The following is a 21,209-nucleotide window of genomic DNA, read 5'->3' on the forward strand; positions in this document are numbered from 1 at the left end:
GCCTTCACGTACAAGAACACGAGACAGGCGGAATACCGAACCTCATCACTGTTTGGTATGAAAGCTTTCTACCAGTCAGAAGCGAGGAAATGCCCTTCTGAGGAACGTAGCCCCGAACCCCGTATCCATCCCGTGACCGATGTTGGTGTTTTGGACAAAATAATCACTTGAATAGTTCAACGCGAACCAAGTTCAAACTTGTTGTCCCCATTTGAGGACATCCGATCTACCGGAAGTGCTTCCAAAGAAAATAACGATGTCACTTTTCGGAGTGAAGGGGAGGCGGATGCGTCTGATCGGCCGGCGGTGTGATTGACAGGCAGGCCGACCACAAGGTGTATAAATTCCGGCGTCCTGCATCAGCCGCCACTCCTGGAAGCTCCTGCAGCCTGAGGTAAGTTCAGCTCTCTGCATCTCATCTCTGCGCAGACAGGATCCACCCTCATCCTCCTAAAGCTGCACTTTTCTACTCTTTAATACAAACACAATTCTGACGAGAGAATTCATCTATTTTTTTTTTCTGATATTTTGTTTTCTTTAATGCGTGTGGCTTTTGGCGTGTCGATTTTTTTCGAAATCAACGAAATGATATTAAAAACATTATTTTTTTGCAAAGACGAAAAACAATTATATTCGAGGGTTAAAAAAGATGTTTATTTTTTTGACAAGGAACAAAATGTGAGTTTCATTCCGTGTAAAACTACACCTGAGAATATTATAAGTATGGAAAAAAGGGCTTATTTTTAGAGAGTTCTTCCCCAGCTGGACTTCAATTGCGGTTTTGTCCGCAGACCAACGACAATGGCGACAAAGTCGATTCTATTGACGGACCTGGAGAACTCGATTCACAACATCATCTCCGTGTTTCGAAAGTACTCCGAGCGAGAAGGAGACAAATACAAACTGAAGAAGTGTGAGCTGAAGGACCTCGTTCGGAACGAGATGAAGATCCTCACGGGGGTGAGATGAACCTCATTTCATTTTGTTTGGGTCCTATTGCAGAAAAAAGAACACTTAAAAAAATACGCAGGTTTGAGGCTGCTGTGTGAAAAATAAATATGGAATTTTATTTTTTAAAAAGCTTTGACTTTTAAAAAAACTTTGACGTTTAAAAAAAGGAGAAAAGATTTATCAAGAAAGAACAAAGGTAAACTTAATGCACAAGTTTAATCCACTATGGCATCATGGTAAACTTTGGATTTAAAGTAAAATCTAAATTTGTTTAATTCAATTCAATTTTTTTTTTTCATTTAAGTTTTGTCAGCCACCACATCTTAGCAGCATTTGGAATTGTATATTTAAATGCTATATTTTAAAAAAAAGACAAATAGTGGTTAGGAATCAGCAAATTTTCTCTGTTAAAATAAGTTGGAAATGAGAGGATATGGAAGCACAGCAAGTGGAATAAGCACAAACGCTGAAAGTAGAAGTCAAAACAAATAAACAAACTTATTAAACCCGAGCTCCTGTTCCTCCCGCAGCACGTACAAGACCTGGCCGCGGTGGACGGCCTGATGGAAAGTCTGGACGCCAACGGTGACAGCGAGTGTGACTTCAAGGAGTTCATGACATTCATCGCCATCCTTACTGTCTTATGCCATGAGTTCTTTAAGTACGACGACAAGTAGGGAGAGACCGAGTCTGGTGGAGCCCGGTGGCCATTTGGATGGAAATCAACCTTCGCTTCAGACATCCTTCACTTCTTTATAGCGTCCGAAATGCCAAGACTTCAAAATGGCTTTGAGAATGTTTTATGACCATAAAAGTGGAAAATAAAGTATTTTAAAAAAAATGATTGGCACTTGAGATGTTTTTGGAAGCTGGTAAGCTTTGGGAGTGTGTCAGTTAGCAGTTGCTAACAAGTTAGATAAGACATTGGCAAACTTCTTTTTTTTTTGTCACTATTTAAGCACAATTTACACCAATACAATCAGGTAGTGCTACCCACTTCCGCTAATAAGCTGCTAGCGCTGCTAACTTGTTAGATAGAACATTGGCAAACTTCCTTTTTTTTTATGTCACTATTTAAGCACAATTTACACCAATACAGTCAGGTAGTGCTACCCACTCCTGCTAATAATTCTCTTTTTAGCTACCAGGTATTCCTGGCTCAACATTCATGTCAAACCCCTCATGTCTGGAAGGCAAGTTTGGCCAGAACTTCATTGGTCCTAATCAGTGGCCTAATCAGTAAACATTTTATTATGCAGATATGCAGTTTAAAGAGGGGTGTATCTCAGATAGATAACTCATGTAGTGTTAAAATTCGCATCGTGTGACGACAAAGGGATGCCCCACTCTGTACTCTCCCCCTGACACAAGTCCTTATTGGGAAATAAACCCGACAGTTGAGGCGATAGTAAAAAATGACACGTAAGTGTATTTCCTGACTTTGAACAAACCGTTCTTGCTTGATCAGTTCCTGACCATTATGACGTTTTTCTCTGAATGAAATCTGAACACACCGGCACAACAAAAGTCCGCTCCCGTGGCGGGAGCCACAAAAACGGACAGTAGCCACAATCCATGCCTTTATAGCAAATAGCTACGACACATGAACAAACACCAATAATAACCTTACAAACTTGAAGTATTATTTAGGAAAATAGCAGCATTTTGCTCACCCAATTCTGATCAAGTCCATCCTCCTTTCTTTTTTCAAATAGCCTTCAATCGTTCTTATTCTTGCGCTTCGGCTCCGAGCGCTCCCAGCAATACAATTTGCAGTGCACCTCGGAGCCTGTGAGCCAGGGGTACCGGTATGAAAATGAATGTCTGGAAGCGGCACAACCAGGAGAAAAGCAATGAAAGGAAGTGAACAGACCATTTGGAATTATTTAATAAGTATTCATGGACAAATCTGTTGTGTAGGACTAGATGTTGGTATCCCTTGATGAAATCCTGCCTAAGGCACCAATGAGACTCTGTGGGGTTTCAAGTGAGCGATGGCATCCTTCGGGTTGTCAAGTGAGCGCCCTCCTTCATGGATGTTTCGCTGATTGGCCCACGACATCTCCAGAGGGTTCAGCAGTGAATCCCAGCGTCCCAGGTTCACTCCCTAGATGCCATCAGCTCACCTGAAGGCCCACGTTGGATCTCTTCTCTTCAGCCACAGCCACTGGCTCCCATTTTCAGCAGCCCTGGAGAGGTCCTTGACTGTCAGCGGGGTCCACTTCCTCCCAGTTGCCAGGATGGGGGGTGCTTGGGCTATGAATGGGTCGCTTGAATCCAATAGCATCATCTCCAATCTGACTTTGGCACACTTGTACTCCTCTGCCAGACTGGAAATGGGCAGGTGTAGCATCCCTTTGCTGTAGAGCCCAATCCTGCTGAAGCACCTGGGAAGGCCAAGCCACTTCCTTGCATATGAGTTGACCCACTCTCTCCAGCTTTTCTACCTTTGAGAGTGGAACCTCATAGAGGGTTAGTGGCCACAGGAGGCGTGGGAGTAGGCCATACTGCAAGAACCAGAGCTTTAGCTTGCCCGGAGGCAGGGTTCTGTCAATGTTCTCCAGGCCGCTGGCAACCTCCTTCCTGAGCTGCTCTATTTGCTTTTTGTCCTTGAGGGAGGCATCATACCAGCGACCTTGGCTCTTCACAGGCCATTGGAAACCATTGGAATTGGTTCCTCGCCAATGTAGAAGCGGTGGTCTAACAGTTTCCCCTTCACGATGGAAATGCTTCTGGACTTGCTCGGCTTAATCTTCATGCGAGCCAGCTTGATGTTGTCTTGGAGCTTGCCTATTAGCCGTACTGTGCAAGCCTTGGTTGTGGTGAGTGTTGTGAGGTCATCCATGTAGGCCCTGACTGGTGGCAGAGCCTACATGTTCTACATGGATGAAATCTTTCTCACGGTTTCCAGCCGTTGGATGTTGTACTGTCGCACGCCCTCAATTCACCCTCAGGTAAAAAAATGCGTGCAACAAAATAATGACAAATGTATGCGTGGGGAGAGCAGTGCAATAAAGCCAAGGAAGGCTTGACGGATAGCCCGGAAGATGCAGATGCCATCAAATAACTATATCGAAAAAAAAGCTGTTAAATCATTGTATTCAATATCTAAATCAGTATGGACTTAGTTAGCTTCAGAAATGTTCTTGTTGTATGGTCAAAATGTAATACTAGTTTTTAGCCGTTTCACAATGGCAGTATAAATCATCACATTACATTACAATCATTTGGCAGACGCTTTTATCCCAAGCGACTTACAAGAAGTGCAATTCAGTCACGGGAGATCCAAAGTACCAATAGTCGGGAGTCAGAAGGGACCACTCGACCAAATAGCCATTTCAGAACCATATATGTACATACATTCATTTCAACCGTTTCCAAAGAACTCAGACGGGGCATTTTAGGACACGTCCCTGCATCGAAACCATGCAGCGATGCTGGGATTGAACTCCTCCTGCCGCTCCTCTTTAGCTGCACACCCCATTGGGCCTTTGCCAGTTTGTCCTGCAGCTTAAGACGCCTCCAACGACAAATGTTCTCTATGCAATACATTTAGGCAACTCTTCCTAAGAATCCTCGGCCATTTGCGTGTCTTCACTGAAAGTATTCCATCACCGCACGGCCAACAAATGACATTGGTGTCTAGCATCCCTCCTTGCCGTGCCTGTAGAAGCCTTCACATACAGGAGTGCTCCCAATCAATTAGCTGCTAACTTTGTATTTATGTATTTCATTATTCCTGCATAATGTTGTGTAAGTGTTCAGGTAATTTCAAGGATTTTCAGTTCTTTCCTGCTATTTTTGGGTTATTTTCAAAGTGTAGATTCTAGGAAATAATTGCTCATCAATTATTGAATAATTTGTTGTACAGTATACCCTTGTTTTTCATGGGGGTTACGTTCCAAAAAGAACCCGTGATAGGCAAAATCCATGAGGTAGAAACCTTTAATTTTTTTTTACAATTATTATACAATACTTCTTTAGTGAACGAATGGAAGATTCATTAATTTCGTAATGCCGACCTACAGCCGCATAGCTTTTACCTTCCCTGAGCATGTCCAGAAGTTTAACTTTATCTGCGATAGATAGCATCTTCCGCTGCTTTTTGGGCCCTGCAAGGTGCTTTTGTCGGTCCAGAGCGTTTTGTCAACATTATGGGTTTTAGAGAAACTGGAAATTGAAAGAGAATTTGCACGTACGTCATGTAAATTTGTCAAGCTGTTTTACGTACGTGAACATATTAAACTGCAACGTTATTGACGCACAGGTAGAGAAGAAGCGGAGTGACTTTTTAGCCAATCAGAATGCAGAACACAATGCACGATGCAAATCCGTGAAGTAGCGAAACCGTGAAACGTAAAACCGCGTTATAGCGAGGGATCACTGTGATTGACAGAATTTTTTTTTTTTTTTTGAGGGCGGTGGGAGAACATTAAAAATCAGTGGCGGGCCGTGCATTTTACACCTCGGCCAGGGGTGCTCGATACGTCGATCGTAAAGGTAAATACTGGTAGATCGTATGACATTAAAAAATAGACGTCAGGCTATCGTCCAGCACGTCACTTGATTGATGGACGGGGCAGCCAATCAGATGAGATCTTCGGCGCGAAGCGCAACAAAACTAACAAGCTAGTCAACAAGTTACCTCCGATTTTCAGCCCTTGGATTTTTCTTTTAAACTTAAGAAAGGGTATAAAATGAGTGGACCAAGTAAGAAGATAAAAACTTATAATTTTCTCACGGAATGGGAGGAGGACTTTTCTTTCTTGACGATGACGTTTTCGCAAGTGCGTTGGCCTCATCTGCCGGTCTACCGTCGCAATACCAAAGAAGGGTAATGTGGAGCGGCATTTTCGTGGAAAATACGACACGGACGTCCCGGCGAAAAGCGAGATGAGAAAGAGAAAAGGTGAAGGAACTCACATTTAAGTTGTCCGGAAAGCAGTCACTTTTCACACAACATACTTCATACTTGAAAAGCGGAAGTCGCGACCGAAGCATCGTTCCGGGTGAGTGACGTCATCGTTACTAAGGCTGGTCGTCAGCAGCTGCTTCACTTCAGTGCAAGTCATCAGTGAACGTGGGTCATGACAAGAAATGTTCCTATTTATTTTGTGTTATGCGATATTGGCTCATTCGGTTATGCAAGGTCCATCAATACGCATTGCACTATAAAGAATGTATTGCATTTTTGTTTTTATTAGATCATTTTGACTTGGTTATTTTACAAGTAGCTCGCATGCTGAAAAAGTGTGAGCACTCCTGACCTAGGCCTTCAGTAATGCTCCGAATCAATCCACCCCCCCAAATAATTAGCTTATGGCTATAAAAAAAAAATCTTATTATGCAGAAATGCAGTATAAAGAGAGGTACGTCGCAGATGGATAACTCGCGTAGTGTTAAAATTCGCCCGTTGGAACGCATCAAGTGACGACAAAGGGATGCCCAACTCTGTACTCTTCCGCTGACACGTCACACACCCCAAGTGCCCGAATTCCAAGAGTGTGTAAAACAAGTCCTTATTAGGAAGTAAACTCGACTATTGTATTCAATATTCAAATCAGTATAGACTTATTTCGCTTCAGAAATGTAATACTAGTTTTTAGCCGTTTCACAATAGCATTATAAATCATCACATTACATTACAATCATTTGGCAGACGCTTTTTTCCAAAGTGACCTACAAGAAGTGCAATTCAGTCACGGAAGATCCAAAGTACCAATAGTCGGGAGTCGGAAGTGACCACTCGACCAAATAGCCATTTCAGAACCATATATGTACATACATTCATTTCAACCGTTTCCAGAGAACTCAGACGGGGCATTTTAGGACACGTCCCTGCATCGAAACCATGCAGCGATGCTGGGATTGAACTCCTCCTGCCGCTCCTCTTTAGCGGCACACCCCATTGGGCCTTTGCCAGTTTGTCTTGCAGCTTAAGACGCCTCCAACGACAAATGTTTTCTTTGCAATACATTTAGGCAACTTTTCCTAAGAATCCCCGGCCATTTGCGTGTCTTCAATGAAAGTATTCCATCACCGCACGGCCAACAAATGACATTGGTGTTCTAGCATCCCTCCTTGCCGTGCCTGTAGAAGCCTTCACATACAGTAGTGCTCCCAATCAATTAGCTGCTAACTTTGTATTTATGTATTTCATTATTCCTGCATAATGTTGTGTAAGTGTTCAGGTAATCTCAAGAATTTTCAGTTCTTACCTGCTATTTTTGGGTTCTGTTCAAAACGTAGATTCTAGGAAATAATTGCTCATCAATTATTAAGAATAAGAATAAGAATAAGAACAACTTTATTAATCCCGAAGGAAATTGCAGTGCCAGAGTTACAGAATATAAAACAGTAATAAATAATAAAAGAAAGGCAGAATTAGAAATAAAAATAAACTATAAACTATAAAGTGTTTCAGTGAAACTATAAAGTGTCTTAGTTAGCAGTGATAAACCTATGTGTCTTAACATTATAATGTAGCAGTTATGAGATGAGATGAAATATTGCACAGTGTAGCTGTTATGAGATGAAATAATGCACAGTTCCGAATATTGCACAGAAATGAGATATTGCACATTTTGTTTGTTTTTAAGTTAAAGATAGGTTGTTATGGTTGCCGGCGGCTGAATGGAGAGGAATTAAAAAGTCTGATCGCCTCGGGGAGGAAAGACCTCCTGTGGCGTTCAGTGGAGCTCCTCGGTGGTATCAGTCTACGGCTGAAAGAGCTCTTACAGGACGTCAGTGTGGCATGCAGGGGGTGATGGATGTTGTCCATGATGCTGAGGAGCTTCTTCAGCATCCTCCTCTCTGACACCTGCACCACAGACTCCAGCTCCACGCCCAGGACAGACCCAGCTCTCCTGATGAGCTTGTTGAGTCTGTTCGCATCAGCTGTCTTGAGCCTGCTGCCCCAGCACACAACAGCGTAGAAGATGACGCTGGACACCACCGAGTGGTAGAACATCTGCAGCATGGTCCTGCAGACGTTGAAAGATCTGAGCCTCCTGAGGAAGAACAGGCGGCTCTGACCCTTCTTGAAGCTGGCGTTGGTGTTGATAGTCCAGTCCAGTTTATTGTCCAAAATAAATAATTTGTTGTACAGTAAACCTGTCAGGTTCTGACACGGCTGGATCAAATTGGCAATATGCGTCAGCTGCCACTAATTACCCGGCCCCATAAAGAGCAGCGGCACGCTCTGCTCGGGGCCGGGGAATTCACAAGGTATCAGGAAGGATCGACTGGCGGTCCCAGGGCTGAAGGATTGTGGGGCCCTTCTTGTAACCCTGTCTGGGGCCCTTCCTGCAACCCTGCCTGGGGCCCTTCCTACCTGCCTGAGACACCCTGCATACCTAAATAAAAGAGCTCAAACCCTGATTTCAGCCTTGAAGGTGTGGTTCCCTGCCCAAGTCCGCCCTGCGGCCCGTGACAATACCCTTGTTTTTCGCGGAGGTTACGTTCCATTGAGAACCCTCAATAGGCAAAATCCGTGAGGTAGAAACCTTTATTTTTTTTTCCAATTATTATACAGAACTTCTTTAGTGAACAAACGGAAGATTCATTAATTTCGTAATGCCGACCTACAGCCGCATAGCTTTTACCTTCCCTTAGCATGTCCAGAAGTTTAACTTTATCTGCGATAGATAGCATCTTCCGCTGCCTTTTGGGCCCTGCAAGGTGCTTTTGTCGCTCCAGAGCGTTTTGTCAACATTATGGGCTTTAGAGAAACTCGAAATCGCAAGAGAATTTGCACGTACGTCATGTAAATATGGCAAGCTGTTTTACGTACGTGTACATATTAATGTATTGCATTTTTGTTGTGGGTAGATCATTTTGACTTGGTTATTTTACAAGTAGCTCGCATGCTGAAAAAATGTGAGCACTCCTGACCTAGGCCTTCAGTAATGCTCCGAATCAATCCATCCCCCCAAATAATTAGCTTATGGCTGTTAAAATAAAATCTTATTATGCAGAAATGCAGTATAAAGAGAGGTACGTCGCAGATGGATAACTCGCGTAGTGTTAAAATTCGCCCGTTGGAACGCATCAAGTGACGACAAAGGGATGCCCAACTCTGTACTCTTTGCTGACACATCACACACCCCAAGTGCCTGAATTCCAAGAGTGTGTAAAACAAGTCCTTATTAGGAAGTAAACTCGACCGTTGTATTCAATATTCAAATCAGTATAGACTTGGTTCGCTTCAGAATTTTTTTTTTTTTTTTTTATTGTAAGAATGTAATACTAGTTTTTGAGAGATATCAGAGATGAATCCTGTGATAACACGGTACAACAGCCAAGATTGGAGAAGACAAAAACCAAAAAGTTCCTCTACCCTGCCATCGGTACAGGTAGCAACGGATAAGGAAAAGAAATGGCGTATCTGATTCGGATCAAGCGGGGGAAAGGTCATAGGACTTTCCGGTCGTGACGTTTCTTTCCGTTTCCAGATAACTCGGATCGCTCATCTTAGGACGGGTTCCAACATCCGAACGATGCAGCGATCCTGGGATCGAACCCCTCCTGCCGCTCCTCTTTAGCGGCACACCCCATGGGGCCTTTGCCAGTTTGTCTTGCAGCTTATGACGCCTCCGACGACAAATGTTTTCTATGCAATACATTTAGGCAACTCTTCCTAAGAATCCCCGGCCGTTTGCGTGTCTTCACCGCTTCGATTGAAACTGTCCCATCACCGTAAGGCCTCTGAGACCACATCGGAAAAAGGTCCTGCTCAGATGACGAGAACGTCCAACAAAATGACGTTGGTGTTCTCGCAAAACCAGCAAAGTTCTTGCTCCTCGCGCCTTCACGTACAAGAACACGAGACAGGCGGAATACCGAACCTCATCACTGTTTGGTATGAGAGCTTTCTACCAGTCAGAAGCGAGGAAATGCCCTTCTGAGGAACGTAGCCCCGAACCCCGTATCCATCCCGTGACCGATGTTGGTGTTTTGGACAAAATAATCACTTGAATAGTTCAACGCGAACCAAGTTCAAACTTGTTGTCCCCATTTGAGGACATCCGATCTACCGGAAGTGCTTCCAAAGAAAATAACGATGTCACTTTTCGGAGTGAAGGGGAGGCGGATGCGTCTGATCGGCCGGCGGTGTGATTGACAGGCAGGCCGACCGCAAGGTGTATAAATTCCGGCGTCCTGCATCAGCCGCCACTCCTGGAAGCTCCTGCAGCCTGAGGTAAGTTCAGCTCTCTGCATCTCATCTCTGCGCAGACAGGATCCACCCTCATCCTCCTAAAGCTGCACTTTTCTACTCTTTAATACAAACACAATTCTGACGAGAGAATTCATCTATTTTTTTTTTCTGATATTTTGTTTTCTTTAATGCGTGTGGCTTTTGGCGTGTCGATTTTTTTCGAAATCAACGAAATGATATTAAAAACATTTTTTTGCAAAGACGAAAAACAATTATATTCGAGGGTTAAAAAAGATGTTTATTTGTTGACAAGGAACAAAATGTGAGTTTCATTCCGTGTAAAACTACACCTGAGAATATTATAAGTATGGAAAAAAAGGGCTTATTTTTAGAGAGTTCTTCCCCAGCTGGACTTCAATTGCGGTTTTGTCCGCAGACCAACGACAATGGCGACAAAGTCGATTCTATTGACGGACCTGGAGAACTCGATTCACAACATCATCTCCGTGTTTCGAAAGTACTCCGAGCGAGAAGGAGACAAATACAAACTGAAGAAGTGTGAGCTGAAGGACCTCGTTCGGAACGAGATGAAGATCCTCACGGGGGTGAGATGAACCTCATTTCATTTTGTTTGGGTCCTATTGCAGAAAAAAGAACACTTAAAAAAATACGCAGGTTTGAGGCTGCTGTGTGAAAAATAAATATGGAATTTTATTTTTTAAAAAGCTTTGACTTTTAAAAAAACTTTGACGTTTAAAAAAAGGAGAAAAGATTTATCAAGAAAGAACAAAGGTAAACTTAATGCACAAGTTTAATCCACTATGGCATCATGGTAAACTTTGGATTTAAAGTAAAATCTAAATTTGTTTAATTCAATTCAATTTTTTTTTTTCATTTAAGTTTTGTCAGCCACCACATCTTAGCAGCATTTGGAATTGTATATTTAAATGCTATATTTTAAAAAAAAGACAAATAGTGGTTAGGAATCAGCAAATTTTCTCTGTTAAAATAAGTTGGAAATGAGAGGATATGGAAGCACAGCAAGTGGAATAAGCACAAACGCTGAAAGTAGAAGTCAAAACAAATAAACAAACTTATTAAACCCGAGCTCCTGTTCCTCCCGCAGCACGTACAAGACCCGGCCGTGGTGGACGGCCTGATTAAAAATCTGGACGCCAACGGTGACGGCGAGTGTGACTTCAAGGAGTTCATGACATTCATCGCCATCCTTACTGTCTTATGCCATGAGTTCTTTAAGTACGACGACAAGTAGGGAGAGACCGAGTCTGGTGGAGCCCGGTGGCCATTTGGATGGAAATCAACCTTCGCTTCAGACATCCTTCACTTCTTTATAGCGTCCGAAATGCCAAGACTTCAAAATGGCTTTGAGAATGTTTTATGACCATAAAAGTGGAAAATAAAGTATTTTAAAAAAAATGATTGGCACTTGAGATGTTTTTGGAAGCTGGTAAGCTTTGGGAGTGTGTCAGTTAGCAGTTGCTAACAAGTTAGATAAGACATTGGCAAACTTCTTTTGTTTTTGTCACTATTTAAGCACAATTTACACCAATACAATCAGGTAGTGCTACCCACTTCCGCTAATAAGCTGCTAGCGCTGCTAACTTGTTAGATAGAACATTGGCAAACTTCCTTTTTTTTTATGTCACTATTTAAGCACAATTTACACCAATACAGTCAGGTAGTGCTACCCACTCCTGCTAATAATTCTCTTTTTAGCTACCAGGTATTCCTGGCTCAACATTCATGTCAAACCCCTCATGTCTGGAAGGCAAGTTTGGCCAGAACTTCATTGGTCCTAATCAGTGGCCTAATCAGTAAACATTTTATTATGCAGATATGCAGTTTAAAGAGGGGTGTATCTCAGATAGATAACTCATGTAGTGTTAAAATTCGCATCGTGTGACGACAAAGGGATGCCCCACTCTGTACTCTCCCCCTGACACAAGTCCTTATTGGGAAATAAACCCGACAGTTGAGGCGATAGTAAAAAATGACACGTAAGTGTATTTCCTGACTTTGAACAAACCGTTCTTGCTTGATCAGTTCCTGACCATTATGACGTTTTTCTCTGAATGAAATCTGAACACACCGGCACAACAAAAGTCCGCTCCTGTGGCGGGAGCCACAAAAACGGACAGTAGCCACAATCCATGCCTTTATAGCAAATAGCTACGACACATGAACAAACACCAATAATAACCTTATAAACTTGAAGTATTATTTAGGAAAATAGCAGCATTTTGCTCACCGAATTCTGATCAAGTCCATCCTCCTTTCTTTTTTCAAATAGCCTTCAATCGTTCTTATTCTTGCACTTCGGCTCCGAGCGCTCCCAGCAATACAATTTGCAGTGCACCTCGGAGCCTGTGAGCCAGGGGTACCGGTATGAAAATGAATGTCTGGAAGCGGCACAACCAGGAGAAAAGCAATGAAAGGAAGTGAACAGACCATTTGGAATTATTTAATAAGTATTCATGGACAAATCTGTTGTGTAGGACTAGATGTTGGTATCCCTTGATGAAATCCTGCCTAAGGCACCAATGAGACTCTGTGGGGTTTCAAGTGAGCGATGGCATCCTTCGGGTTGTCAAGTGAGCGCCCTCCTTCATGGATGTTTCGCTGATTGGCCCACGACATCTCCAGAGGGTTCAGCAGTGAATCCCAGCGTCCCAGGTTCACTCCCTAGATGCCATCAGCTCACCTGAAGGCCCACGTTGGATCTCTTCTCTTCAGCCACAGCCACTGGCTCCCATTTTCAGCAGCCCTGGAGAGGTCCTTGACTGTCAGCGGGGTCCACTTCCTCCCAGTTGCCAGGATGGGGGGTGCTTGGGCTATGAATGGGTCGCTTGAATCCAATAGCATCATCTCCAATCTGACTTTGGCACACTTGTACTCCTCTGCCAGACTGGAAATGGGCAGGTGTAGCATCCCTTTGCTGTAGAGCCCAATCCTGCTGAAGCACCTGGGAAGGCCAAGCCACTTCCTTGCATATGAGTTGACCAGCTTTTCTACCTTTGAGAGTGGAACCTCATAGAGGGTTAGTGGCCACAGGAGGCGTGGGAGTAGGCCATACTGCAAGAACCAGAGCTTTAGCTTGCCCGGAGGCAGGGTTCTGTCAATGTTCTCCAGGCCGCTGGCAACCTCCTTCCTGAGCTGCTCTATTTGCTTTTTGTCCTTGAGGGAGGCATCATACCAGCGACCTTGGCTCTTCACAGGCCATTGGAAACCAATGGAATTGGTTCCTCGCCAATGTAGAAGCGGTGGTCTAACAGTTTCCCCTTCACGATGGAAATGCTTCTGGACTTGCTCGGCTTAATCTTCATGCGAGCCAGCTTGATGTTGTCTTGGAGCTTGCCTATTAGCCGTACTGTGCAAGCCTTGGTTGTGGTGAGCGTTGTGAGGTCATCCATGTAGGCTCTGACTGGTGGCAGAGCCTACATGCTCTACATGGATGAAATCTTTCTCACGGTTTCCAGCCGTTGGATGTTGTACTGTCGCACGCCCTCAATCCACCCTCAGGTAAAAAAATTTGTGCAACAAAATAATGACAAATGTATGCGTGGGGAGAGCAGTGCAATAAAGCCAAGGAAGGCTTGACGGATAGCCCGGAAGATGCAGATGCCATCAAATAACTATATCGAAAAAAAAGCTGTTAAATCATTGTATTCAATATCTAAATCAGTATGGACTTAGTTAGCTTCAGAAATGTTCTTGTTGTATGGTCAAAATGTAATACTAGTTTTTAGCCGTTTCACAATAGCAGTATAAATCATCACATTACATTACAATCATTTGGCAGACGCTTTTATCCCAAGCGACTTACAAGAAGTGCAATTCAGTCACGGGAGATCCAAAGTACCAATAGTCGGGAGTCAGAAGTGACCACTCGACCAAATAGCCATTTCAGAACCATATATGTACATACATTCATTTCAACCGTTTCCAAAGAACTCAGACGGGGCATTTTAGGACACGTCCCTGCATCGAAACCATGCAGCGATGCTGGGATTGAACTCCTCCTGCCGCTCCTCTTTAGCTGCACACCCCATTGGGCCTTTGCCAGTTTGTCCTGCAGCTTAAGACGCCTCCAACGACAAATGTTCTCTATGCAATACATTTAGGCAACTCTTCCTAAGAATCCCCGGCCATTTGCGTGTCTTCACTGAAAGTATTCCATCTCCGCACGGCCAACAAATGACATTGGTGTCTAGCATCCCTCCTTGCCGTGCCTGTAGAAGCCTTCACATACAGTAGTGCTCCCAATCAATTAGCTGCTAACTTTGTATTTATGTATTTCATTATTCCTGCATAATGTTGTGTAAGTGTTCAGGTAATTTCAAGGATTTTCAGTTCTTACCTGCTATTTTTGGGTTATTTCCAAAGTGTAGATTCTAGGAAATAATTGCTCATCAATTATTAAATAATTTGTTGTACAGTATACCCTTGTTTTTCGCAGAGGTTACATTCCATAGAGAACCCGTGATAGGCAAAATCCGTGAGGTAGAAACCTTTTTTTTTTTTACAATTATTATACAATACTTCTTTAGTGAACGAACGGAAGATTCATTAATTCTGTAATGCCAACCTACAGCCGCATAGCTTTTACCTTCCCTTAGCATGTCCAGAAGTTTAACTTTATCTGCGATAGATAGCATCTTCCGCTGCCTTTTGGGCCCTTTTGTCGCTCCAGAGCATTTTGTCAACATTACGGGCTTTAGAGAAACTCGCAATCGCGAGAGAATTTGCACGTACGTCATGTAAATTAGTCAAGCTGTTTTACGTACGTGTACATATTAAACTGCAACGTTATTGACGCACAGGTAGAGAAGAAGCGGAGTGACTTTTTAGCCAATCAGAATGCAGAACACAATGCACGATGCTAATCCGTGAAGTAGCGAAACCGTGAAAAGTAAAACCGCGTTATAGCGAGGGATCACTGTATTTGACAGATTTTTTTTTCGAGGGCGGTGGGAGAACATTAAAAATCAGTGGCGGGCCGTGCATTTTACACCTCGGCCAGGGGTGCTCGATACGTCGATCGTAAAGGTAAATACTGGTAGATCGTATGACATTAAAAAATAGACGTCAGGCTATCGTCCAGCACGTCACTTGATTGATGGACGGGGCAGCCAATCAGATGAGATCTTTGGCGCGAAGCGCAACAAAACTAACAAGCTAGTCAACAAGTAACCTCCGATTTTTAGCCCTCGGATTTTTCTTTTAAACTTAAGAAAGGGTATAAAATGAATGGGGGAGCTGGACCAAGTAAGATGATAAAAACTTATCATTTTCTCACGGAATGGGAGGAGGACTTTTTTTTCTTGACGATGACGTTTTCGCAAGTGCGTTAGCCTCATCTGCCGGTCTACCGTCGCAATACCAAAGAAGGGTAATGTGGAGCGGCATTTTCGTGGAAAATACGACACGGACGTCCCGGCGAAAAGCGAGATGAGAAAGAGAAAAGGTGAAGGAACTCACATTTAAGTTGTCCGGAAAGCAGTCACTTTTCACACAACATACTTCATACTTGAAAAGCGGAAGTCGCGACCGAAGCATCGTTCCGGGTGAGTGACGTCATCGTTACTAAGGCTGGTCGTCAGCAGCTGCTTCACTTCAGTGCAAGTCATCAGTGAACGTGGGTCATGACAAGAAATGTTCCTATTTATTTTGTGTTATGCGATATTGGCTCATTCGGTTATGCAAGGTCCATCAATACGCATTGCACTATAAAGAATGTATTGCATTTTTGTTTTTATTAGATCATTTTGACTTGGTTATTTTACAAGTAGCTCGCATGCTGAAAAAGTGTGAGCACTCCTGACCTAGGCCTTCAGTAATGCTCCGAATCAATCCACCCTCCCAAATAATTAGCTTATGGCTATAAAAAAAAAATCTTATTATGCAGAAATGCAGTATAAAGAGAGGTACGTCGCAGATGGATAACTCGCGTAGTGTTAAAATTCGCCCGTTGGAACGCATCAAGTGACGACAAAGGGATGCCCAACTCTGTACTCTTCCGCTGACACGTCACACACCCCAAGTGCCCGAATTCCAAGAGTGTGTAAAACAAGTCCTTATTAGGAAGTAAACTCGACTATTGTATTCAATATTCAAATCAGTATAGACTTATTTCGCTTCAGAAATGTAATACTAGTTTTTAGCCGTTTCACAATAGCATTATAAATCATCACATTACATTACAATCATTTGGCAGACGCTTTTATCCCAAGCGACTTACAAGAAGTGCAATTCAGTCACGGGAGATCCAAAGTACCAATAGTCGGGAGTCAGAAGTGACCACTCGACCAAATAGCCATTTCAGAACCATATATGTACATACATTCATTTCAACCGTTTCCAAAGAACTCAGACGGGGCATTTTAGGACACGTCCCTGCATCGAAACCATGCAGCGATGCTGGGATTGAACTCCTCCTGCCGCTCCTCTTTAGCTGCACACCCCATTGGGCCTTTGCCAGTTTGTCTTGCAGCTTAAGACGCCTCCAACGACAAATGTTTTCTTTGCAATACATTTAGGCAACTTTTCCGAAGAATCCCCAGCCATTTGCGTGTCTTCAATGAAAGTATTCCATCACCGCACGGCCAACAAATGACATTGGTGTCTAGCATCCCTCCTTGCCGTGCCTGTAGAAGCCTTCACATACAGTAGTGCTCCCAATCAATTAGCTGCTAACTTTGTATTTATGTATTTCATTATTCCTGCATAATGTTGTGTAAGTGTTCAGGTAATCTCAAGAATTTTCAGTTCTTACCTGCTATTTTTGGGTTCTGTTCAAAACGTAGATTCTAGGAAATAATTGCTCATCAATTATTAAATAATTTGTTGTACAGTAAACCTGTCAGGTTCTGACACGGCTGGATCAAATTGGCAATATGCGTCAGCTGCCACTAATTACCCGGCCCCATAAAGAGCAGCGGCACGCTCTGCTCGGGGCCGGGGAATTCACAAGGTATCAGGAAGGATCGACTGGCGGTCCCAGGGCTGAAGGATTGTGGGGCCCTTCTTGTAACCCTGTCTGGGGGCCCTTCCTGCAACCCTGCCTGGGGCCCTTCCTACCTGCCTGAGACACCCTGCATACCTAAATAAAAGAGCTCAAACCCTGATTTCAGCCTTGAAGGTGTGGTTCCCTGCCCAAGTCCGCCCTGCGGCCCGTGACAATACCCTTGTTTTTCGCGGAGGTTACGTTCCATTGAGAACCCTCAATAGGCAAAATCCGTGAGGTAGAAACCTTTTTTTTTTTTTCCAATTATTATACAGAACTTCTTTAGTGAACAAACGGAAGATTCATTAATTTCGTAATGCCGACCTACAGCCGCATAGCTTTTACCTTCCCTTAGCATGTCCAGAAGTTTAACTTTATCTGCGATAGATAGCATCTTCCGCTGCCTTTTGGGCCCTGCAAGGTGCTTTTGTCGCTCCAGAGCGTTTTGTCAACATTATGGGCTTTAGAGAAACTCGAAATCGCGAGAGAATTTGCACGTACGTCATGTAAATATGGCAAGCTGTTTTACGTACGTGTACATATTAATGTATTGCATTTTTGTTGTGGGTAGATCATTTTGACTTGGTTATTTTACAAGTAGCTTGCATGCTGAAAAAATGTGAGCACTCCTGACCTAGGCCTTCAGTAATGCTCCGAATCAATCCATCCCCCCAAATAATTAGCTTATGGCTGTTAAAATAAAATCTTATTATGCAGAAATGCAGTATAAAGAGAGGTACGTCGCAGATGGATAACTCGCGTAGTGTTAAAATTCGCCCGTTGGAACGCATCAAGTGACGACAAAGGGATGCCCAACTCTGTACTCTTCCGCTGACACATCACACACCCCAAGTGCCTGAATTCCAAGAGTGTGTAAAACAAGTCCTTATTAGGAAGTAAACTCGACTATTGTATTCAATATTCAAATCAGTATAGACTTGGTTCGCTTCAGAATTTTTTTATTTTTTTTTTATTGTAAGAATGTAATACTAGTTTTTGAGAGATATCAGAGATGAATCCTGTGATAACACGGTACAACAGCCAAGATTGGAGAAGACAAAAACCAAAAAGTTCCTCTACCCTGCCATCGGTACAGGTACCAACGGATAAGGAAAAGAAATGGCGTATCTGATTCGGATCAAGCGGGGGAAAGGTCATAGGACTTTCTGGTCGTGACGTTTCTTTCCGTTTCCAGATAACTCGGATCACTCATTTTAGGACGGGTTCCAACATCCAAACGATGCAGCGATCCTGGGATCGAACCCCTCCTGCCGCTCCTCTTTAGCGGCACACCCCATGGGGCCTTTGCCAGTTTGTCTTGCAGCTAAAGACGCCTCCAACGACAAATGTTTTCTATGCAATACATTTAGGCAACTCTTCCTAAGAATCCCCGGCCGTTTGCGTGTCTTCACCGCTTTGATTGAAAGTGTCCCATCACCGTAAGGCCTCTGAGACCACATCGGAAAAAGGTCCTGCTCAGATGACGAGAACGTCCAACAAAATGACGTTGGTGTTCTCGCAAAACCAGCAAAGTTCTTGCTCCTCGCGCCTTCACGTACAAGAACACGAGACAGGCGGAATACCGAACCTCATCACTGTTTGGTATGAAAGCTTTCTACCAGTCAGAAGCGAGGAAATGCCCTTCTGAGGAACGTAGCCCCGAACCCCGTATCCATCCCGTGACCGATGTTGGTGTTTTGGACAAAATAATCACTTGAATAGTTCAACGCGAACCAAGTTCAAACTTGTTGTCCCCATTTGAGGACATCCGATCTACCGGAAGTGCTTCCAAAGAAAATAACGATGTCACTTTTCGGAGTGAAGGGGAGGCGGATGCGTCTGATCGGCCGGCGGTGTGATTGACAGGCAGGCCGACCGCAAGGTGTATAAATTCCGGCGTCCTGCATCAGCCGCCACTCCTGGAAGCTCCTGCAGCCTGAGGTAAGTTCAGCTCTCTGCATCTCATCTCTGCGCAGACAGGATCCACCCTCATCCTCCTAAAGCTGCACTTTTCTACTCTTTAATACAAACACAATTCTGACGAGAGAATTCATCTATTTTTTTTTTCTGATATTTTGTTTTCTTTAATGCGTGTGGCTTTTGGCGTGTCGATTTTTTTCGAAATCAACGAAATGATATTAAAAACATTTTTTTGCAAAGACGAAAAACAATTATATTCGAGGGTTAAAAAAGATGTTTATTTGTTGACAAGGAACAAAATGTGAGTTTCATTCCGTGTAAAACTACACCTGAGAATATTATAAGTATGGAAAAAAGGGCTTATTTTTAGAGAGTTCTTCCCCAGCTGGACTTCAATTGCGGTTTTGTCCGCAGACCAACGACAATGGCGACAAAGTCGATTCTATTGACGGACCTGGAGAACTCGATTCACAACATCATCTCCGTGTTTCGAAAGTACTCCGAGCGAGAAGGAGACAAATACAAACTGAAGAAGTGTGAGCTGAAGGACCTCGTTCGGAACGAGATGAAGATCCTCACGGGGGTGAGATGAACCTCATTTCATTTTGTTTGGGTCCTATTGCAGAAAAAAGAACACTTAAAAAAATACGCAGGTTTGAGGCTGCTGTGTGAAAAATAAATATGGAATTTTATTTTTTAAAAAGCTTTGACTTTTAAAAAAACTTTGACGTTTAAAAAAAGGAGAAAAGATTTATCAAGAAAGAACAAAGGTAAACTTAATGCACAAGTTTAATCCACTATGGCATCATGGTAAACTTTGGAATTAAAGTAAAATCTAAATTTGTTTAATTCAATTCAATTTTTTTTTTTCATTTAAGTTTTGTCAGCCACCACATCTTAGCAGCATTTGGAATTTTAAATGCTATATTTTAAAAAAAAGACAAATAGTGGTTAGGAATCAGCAAATTTTCTCTGTTAAAATAAGTTGGAAATGAGAGGATATGGAAGCACAGCAAGTGGAATAAGCACAAACGCTGAAAGTAGAAGTCAAAACAAATAAACAAACTTATTAAACCCGAGCTCCTGTTCCTCCCGCAGCACGTACAAGACCTGGCCGCGGTGGACGGCCTGATGGAAAGTCTGGACGCCAACGGTGACAGCGAGTGTGACTTCAAGGAGTTCATGACATTCATCGCCATCCTTACTGTCTTATGCCATGAGTTCTTTAAGTACGACGACAAGTAGGGAGAGACCGAGTCTGGTGGAGCCCGGTGGCCATTTGGATGGAAATCAACCTTCGCTTCAGACATCCTTCACTTCTTTATAGCGTCCGAAATGCCAAGACTTCAAAATGGCTTTGAGAATGTTTTATGACCATAAAAGTGGAAAATAAAGTATTTTAAAAAAAATGATTGGCACTTGAGATGTTTTTGGAAGCTGGTAAGCTTTGGGAGTGTGTCAGTTAGCAGTTGCTAACAAGTTAGATAAGACATTGGCAAACTTCTTTTTTTTTTGTCACTATTTAAGCACAATTTACACCAATACAATCAGGTAGTGCTACCCACTTCCGCTAATAAGCTGCTAGCGCTGCTAACTTGTTAGATAGAACATTGGCAAACTTCCTTTTTTTTTATGTCACTATTTAAGCACAATTTACACCAATACAGTCAGGTAGTGCTACCCACTCCTGCTAATAATTCTCTTTTTAGCTACCAGGTATTCCTGGCTCAACATTCATGTCAAACCCCTCATGTCTGGAAGGCAAGTTTGGCCAGAACTTCATTGGTCCTAATCAGTGGCCTAATCAGTAAACATTTTATTATGCAGATATGCAGTTTAAAGAGGGGTGTATCTCAGATAGATAACTCATGTAGTGTTAAAATTCGCATCGTGTGACGACAAAGGGATGCCCCACTCTGTACTCTCCCCCTGACACAAGTCCTTATTGGGAAATAAACCCGACAGTTGAGGCGATAGTAAAAAATGACACGTAAGTGTATTTCCTGACTTTGAACAAACCGTTCTTGCTTGATCAGTTCCTGACCATTATGACGTTTTTCTCTGAGTGAAATCTGAACACACCGGCACAACAAAAGTCTGCTCCCGTGGCGGGAGCCACAAAAACGGACAGTAGCCACAATCCATGCCTTTATAGCA

The 21,209-nt window shown here is 43.1% G+C and overlaps 3 protein-coding genes across 4 annotated transcripts; all 3 read left to right on the forward strand.

Moving 5' to 3' along the window:
• The first annotated feature begins 380 nt into the window (after window positions 1–380).
• On the forward strand, window positions 381–1,789 carry LOC147233575 (protein S100-B-like). The gene is made up of 3 exons (XM_086147520.1): window positions 381–394; window positions 792–960; window positions 1,482–1,789. Exons 2-3 carry the CDS (start codon window positions 802–804, stop codon window positions 1,626–1,628), a joined length of 306 nt encoding a protein of 101 aa, XP_086003646.1. The 5' UTR covers window positions 381–394; window positions 792–801; the 3' UTR covers window positions 1,629–1,789.
• Window positions 1,790–10,075: 8,286 nt separating this feature from the next.
• Window positions 10,076–11,542, forward strand: LOC147233576 (protein S100-B-like). Its single transcript, XM_086147521.1, has 3 exons — window positions 10,076–10,150; window positions 10,545–10,713; window positions 11,235–11,542. Exons 2-3 carry the CDS (start codon window positions 10,555–10,557, stop codon window positions 11,379–11,381), a joined length of 306 nt encoding a protein of 101 aa, XP_086003647.1. The 5' UTR covers window positions 10,076–10,150; window positions 10,545–10,554; the 3' UTR covers window positions 11,382–11,542.
• Window positions 11,543–15,619: 4,077 nt separating this feature from the next.
• Window positions 15,620–20,457, forward strand: LOC147233577 (protein S100-B-like). Of its 2 annotated transcripts, XM_086147522.1 has the most exons (4): window positions 15,620–15,693; window positions 19,003–19,073; window positions 19,467–19,635; window positions 20,151–20,457. In XM_086147522.1, the coding sequence occupies exons 3-4, from the start codon at window positions 19,477–19,479 to the stop codon at window positions 20,295–20,297; spliced, it is 306 nt and encodes a 101-aa protein (XP_086003648.1). In that variant the 5' UTR covers window positions 15,620–15,693; window positions 19,003–19,073; window positions 19,467–19,476; the 3' UTR covers window positions 20,298–20,457. The 2 variants fall into 2 exon arrangements, with proteins under 2 accessions (XP_086003648.1, XP_086003649.1); XM_086147523.1 differs by lacking the exon at window positions 15,620–15,693 and having other exon boundaries at window positions 18,951–19,073.
• The last annotated feature ends 752 nt before the right edge of the window (window positions 20,458–21,209 follow it).

The sequence above is a fragment of the Fistularia commersonii genome, chromosome 6 (genome assembly GCF_037954325.1).
Source record: "Fistularia commersonii isolate RoL2024-O1a breed Wild chromosome 6, RoL_Fcom_v1.0, whole genome shotgun sequence".
Lineage (NCBI taxonomy): Eukaryota > Metazoa > Chordata > Actinopteri > Syngnathiformes > Fistulariidae > Fistularia > Fistularia commersonii.